Source organism: Phocoena phocoena, chromosome 19 (assembly GCF_963924675.1).
Source record: "Phocoena phocoena chromosome 19, mPhoPho1.1, whole genome shotgun sequence".
Taxonomy (NCBI): Eukaryota; Metazoa; Chordata; class Mammalia; order Artiodactyla; family Phocoenidae; genus Phocoena; species Phocoena phocoena.
In genome coordinates this window covers 58,736,447-58,741,965 of record NC_089237.1, presented here as the reverse complement: position 1 = coordinate 58,741,965, position 5,519 = coordinate 58,736,447, and the positions used below count along the sequence as shown (strand labels likewise).

The 5,519-nt window shown below is 65.6% G+C and overlaps 1 protein-coding gene across 1 annotated transcript; it reads left to right on the top strand.

Moving 5' to 3' along the window:
• Positions 1 to 1,033: 1,033 nt before the first annotated feature.
• Positions 1,034 to 3,019, top strand: MIEF2 (mitochondrial elongation factor 2). Its single transcript, XM_065897803.1, has 3 exons — positions 1,034 to 1,180; positions 1,344 to 1,524; positions 1,965 to 3,019. The coding sequence occupies exons 1-3, from the start codon at positions 1,034 to 1,036 to the stop codon at positions 3,017 to 3,019; spliced, it is 1,383 nt and encodes a 460-aa protein (XP_065753875.1).
• The last annotated feature ends 2,500 nt before the right edge of the window (positions 3,020 to 5,519 follow it).

Here is a 5,519-nt window from a genome sequence, read left to right as displayed (position 1 = left end):
CCTGTAAGAATCTGAAGCTGGGGCTTGGCGCACTGGCCTGGCAGAGGTACCTGCCTTCCCAGCCCCACACTGGGGCTCCTCACGTTGGACCTTTCCTCACCCCACCTGCTCCATCTTACAGATGAGCGAACCTCATCTGGGGCATTCCGGCCCTCAGCTTACCTTCTGTTGCCTGGGCTCCCAGCAGCTGAGGTCGGCTTCCCACCCACCATTGTCCCAAGTACCAGAGGCAAGAGGCCCCTGTCCAGGGCACTGGGCTCGCCCTGTTTGTGGTCTTTCGAGTTACCTTGCTGCAGCGGGGCCTTCAACACTGTCTGGCACTACCTGTTGGCAGGAAGCTCCTGCCCCCAGGGCAGCCTGGGCCATCTCACTTGTCCTGTTCTCTGACCTGGTAGCATTGTCTCTGGGGGCTGCCTTGCTGAGATTTGGGGGGCAACTGGCCCCCTGAGCTTCACTGAGGTCCCCCCAAAGGCCTGAGTGGCTGTCTGGGGCAGGCTGCCTGGGACCTCAAGCCGTGGTCTTCTCTGGGCCTTGGTTTCCTCCTGCAGTGCCAGCCCTGGTTAGGAACCAAGATGAGGCCGCTCCTAGGACCTGGCCATAGGGGTGGGTAAGAGTCCAGAGGTTTTGCAGTTGTGGGTCTGAGTCCCCAGCGCTTGCTGTGTGGGCCAGCAGCCCATTTCCTTGTAGAATGGGGGTGGTGTCGATAAGATCCACCTCATGGTCTTTTGCGACGTCAGGGGGCCTGGAGGGTGGGATGGGGGAGATCGTCCCCTTCCTCTGACCTGCCGTGGGCCTTGGGGCCTTTCTCCGTGAGCCCCCCTGTCTGGGGGGGGGGGGTTGTTTGCAGCTGCCAATCTCCTCCCAAGAAACTCTGCAAGTGGCCCCTTTCTCCTCAGAAATTCTCAGGAAGGCCCCTTGAGGGCTCGCCTCAGTGATCCCAGCGTGATGGCAGCCAGAGCACCTGCCCTGCTGCCAGGCCGGCCCCCTCACTGAGCAGTCCCTGCACCCTGGCTCCCTCACAGGCACACTGACCATGGCGGAGTTCTCCCAGAATCGGGGCAAGCGGCGTGACGGCGAGGTGCTGGGCGGTGCTGTGGACTTCCTTCTGGCCAACGCCCGCCTGGTTCTGGGGGTGGGCGGAGCTGCTGTGCTGGGCATTGCCACCCTGGCTGTGAAGCGGGTAAGGCCGGGCTGGCCCGGTGACCCCGGGGCTCCCAGAGCGGGGCGGCGATGGTGGGACAGCCCGAGGCCGCACCTGCCTCTACCCCACCAGCCTGGCTTTGCCCTCGGCTCTGCCGCTCCTGCCCGGGCTTCAGCTGTCTCATCTGTCACTCTGCCTGCAGCTCATCGACAGGGCCACCAGCCCTCGGGATGAGGATGACGCCAAGCGGGACTCCACGTGCCTGGAGGACAGCTGGCAGGAACTGAGCCTGCTCAAGGCCACACCACGCCTCCAGCCCCAGCCTCGGCCCACAGCCCTCAGGCAGCCCGTGCTGCCCCCCGCCCCCTCACCCTCAGCCCCAGGTGAGTGGCACCCCTTCCTGTCTGACCTGGGTGGGTCCCCTTTTGGTGGTCAGGTTCAGGAGATGCAGCCAGGCCCTGCCCCTGACTGACCGTGTGACCCATTTGGGTCCCTCTTCCCCCAGGGCCACGGGCTCCCTGAGTGTTTAATGACGCATTTGTCTGTCCTTACCCCTCCTGGGTGGTGCCGAGGCTCCAGCCACCAGAACACGTGGACCGTGCGGGGTGGCACTGGAGCAAGGTGGCAGCATTAGGACGGCGGGGCCCTCAGATGGGGGCCAGTTTCCCACCCTGCGTGAAGCCGTCTCAGCCTCAGGGTGTAGGACGATGAGAACCCATCATCAAGCGCTCGCTGTGCGTGAGGACCTGAGCTTGGTGCTTTCTCAGGTGGTCACGTTACAGTCCCTCTGACACGACCCCCCCCCACCCGCTTCACTCTACAGAGGGGCCCGCAGACGCAGATCCCCCGACGTCGCCTCAGCTCTGCTCCCCAGTGCCGTCGGTGTGCCTGACGTTCCAGGAGAAGCTGCTGGCGTTTGAGCGGGACCACGTGACCATGCCAGTGGCCCACGTGGCTCTGGCCAAGCAGCTGGCCGGCGACATTGCCCTGGAGCTGCAGGCCTACCTGCGGAACAAGTTCCCAGAACTGCCCTTCGGGGCACTCATGCCTGGCGGGCCACTCTACGACGGGCTGCAGGCGGGGGCCGCCGACCCCGTGCGTCTCCTGGTGCCCCTGGTGCTGGAGCCTGGCCTGTGGAGCCTGGTGCCTGGTGTGGACACCGTAGCCCAGGACCCTCGCTGCTGGGCCGTGCGCAGGACTCAGCTGGAGTTCTACCCCCGCGGGAGCAGCCCCTGGGACCGCTTCCTGGTGGGCGGCTACCTCTCCCCCCGGGTCCTGCTGGAGCCGCTCCGCAAGGCCCTGACCGCCTCCGTCAACTGGCCAGCCATTGGCAGCCTCCTCGGGTGCCTGATCCGGCCGCGCGTGGCCTCGGAGGAACTGCTGCTCGAGGTGCAGCACGAGTGTCTGGAGCTCCCCGTGGCTGTGCTCCTGTCCACTGCTGGCGCCCAGGCCGGAGACCTCCTGCTGGCCTGGCCCCTGGAGGGGCTGGCTGGCAACCTCTGGCTGCAGGACTGGTACCCGGCAGAGGCCGCCCGGCTGCGGGCCCTGGACGAGCGCGACGCCGGGACCCGCCGGCGGCTGCTGCTGCTGCTCTGCGGCGTCTGTCGTGGCCACCCGGCGCTGGGGCGGCTGGGCCGCGGCCCCCTGACCCAGGTGGTTCTGCACCTGGGCGAGCAGGAAGCGGACTGGGCTGAGGAGGCCCTGGCGGAGCACTTCCTGCAGGCCCTGGAGTTGCTCGTCGGCAGCCTGGAGCGGGCCAGCCTGCCCTGCCACTTCAGCCGTGGCGTGAATCTCCTGGACGGCCTGCGGGAAGAGGACATCGACGACATGGGCTGTGCGCTGTACTGGGGCCTGCGGGCCCCCGAGGGGCTGCTCTAGAGGCGCGGGTCCAGGCGGACGCCTCCCTCCAGGGCGTCGAGAGCACCCTGCCCTTGCTTTTACCCCAAACGGGTCAGCGCGAGCTTGGGTGGCCCGCACTCGCTCTCACCCCTCGGCCTCAGGGCCGATCCCAGGGCCTCGGCCCGCGGTAGCCACAGTGAGTCCCGGGCGGGGGTAAGGTTGCCTCTGTTTTTCTGTCCCAAGGGTGAGTCACGCTTCCCTCGGGTGCAGGCTCCTCCAGGCTGCTGGTGCTGGGCGGTGGGCATGGCCTTTGGTCCCCCAGGAGCCGAACCCTCGGGATGCAGCTTTTGGCTGACTGACAGGCTGGCGTTTTCCATGCTGCGTGTCTGGATTGCTCTCTAACGTGGGCCAGCGGGGGCTCACCTGGGGGAAGGCCCTTCTCCTCCAGCTGGGGGCACTTTCTCTCCCGGCAGCGGGGGCCCTGGGAGAGCCCCTTCCTCGCTGGGGGAGCTGAGGTTGTGTGTGCTGCCCACCTGGCCCGAAGCTGAGGGTGTCCCCTGGCTGCTGCTGGGCCCAGCCCCCGCGGTGCTGGCACCAGCCGCACTGGCTGGGTCGGCGGGGGGAGGTTGTCTGCCTCCCCTCCCAGGTGTCTCTCCTCTCTCTGGTATCCTTTCTGCTGAAGCAAAGCTATGCCTCGAGAACCGTGAACTAGAATAAAAAGGAAAACTTCAAACGTCCACGGGACTCACGTTGGGCTCTTACATGCAGCCACTTGAGGTTCTGTAAAGTTGACCAGAGGAGCTTGGGATCAGCCTGGAGGCAATGGATTGAATTAGAAAAGTCGGTTACGTGGAGGGAGGATGTCACAGGATCCCCAGAGCGATGTCTTGCTTTAGTAATGGAACCAGCTGGCTAGGGTTTTGTTTCTTCTCCAAAGCCTGCCCCCTGGAGCCCCCTGTGCTTTCCGGGACGGGCGGGGCTGCCACATAGCCCTTCGGCCAGCACTGTCAGTGGGCAGAGAAACGTGGCCCCAGAAGTGGAGGACAGGACCCCGCGTCTCGGTGTCCCCATAGGAGCCATAGCCGTGGCTAACCTCCTGTCACCACACATGGCAGACGAGGCCGGAGGGGGCTTGGGGCCACGTGTGCTGGTGGTGAGGCCACCGCAGCTGTGCCAGGCCTGTGCTGCTTCTCCTTCCCATCCCGTGTGTGTCCCCCTTCCAACTGGGATTAGGGACAAGAAGTGGGGACAGGCTCGGAGGCCTCCCTTGGTCGAGGGCCAGCACAGGGGCCAGAGGAGGTGCTAGTGTGTACCTCTGGGTGCAGGGCCACAGGTGGCCTCTGCCTCGTGGGTGCTCACACAGTCTCGGTCTCCGAGCACAGAGGGTCACAGGGCAGGAGACTGGCTTCCCCGAGGGCCGTCAGGTCACTCAGGAGCTTCCTGGCCTGAGTGCTCTCAGCGGTGAGCAGCCGTGATGGCCGCGGAGGGTCAGCAAGGGGGCAGGCTGGAGGCGGGGGCGGCCTGGCCCCCTCCCCTATAAAACAGGGGTTCCAGAATACCTGCTTCACAGGCAGCAGCGGGAGCGTTAACCCAGCACAAAGCGAGGCACCCCTGACCCAGAGGTCCTGGACACAAGGTCCAGCATCACTGAGCCCGAGCGCGCCAGGACTCCGCTGCAGGGCCGTGTCCAACCAAGGCTGGGGGTCTTGGGCGCCGATGGGTGAAGGGCTGGCCGGGCGTGGCTTGGGAGCAGTCGGGACGCGAGTGGGGTCCAGGCCCCTCTCAGACCACCCGACCCCACTCGCGGGCCCTCTGGCGGCCTCCTGTAAGAAAAACCCAGAATTAACTAAAGAGGAGACACGAGGTGCTCGGGGAGACGTCCCCTGTCCAAGGCCAGCATCTGGCACGCGGTCGTGCTGGGGCCTCCACGGTGGCCGCTGCCCAGCTTCGCTCTCACCCCTTTAATGAGGGCGGTTCTGACTTGGGAGTTGCAGACCCTTCGGCTGAGCTGGGCAGTCCTCGTCCCTGGCTTTACCAAGTGACCCGAAGCCAGGAGCACGGCGGTGATTCCACCTGCCAGAGTGAACAGACGGCCGGTGCAGGTGGGAAGAGTAGCGCAAAAGGGCAAATACACACTCACTGACCTACAGCTTCACCATCTACACCCGTTACAAGGCAGCTCAGCAACGAGTCATTCCGCGCACGAGACGCACCCTTTCTGGGTGAGCAGGAATGAGCACGGCCCCTCGGGACCACTGCGGCCAGTCCATCAAGTGGGCACCACTCGCGCCCCAGAGCTGACCCAGCCAGTGGTATCAGGCCGCGCTATTACTAAGCAGAAAAAGCCCTGACGAAAGCCTGCACAGGAACACTCGCTGAGGGCTGCACACTGCAGGCGAGGCGGGCGCACCATGCTCAGGTCCCCAGAGGTCTCGCCAAACCTCCTGGCGGTGCTGCAGTCAGCAAGCCAGGCCAGAAAGCCACCCCCAAGGCCCGGGGGGGCCCTGACGGGCGGGGCTGGAGCTGGACGGGAGAAGGA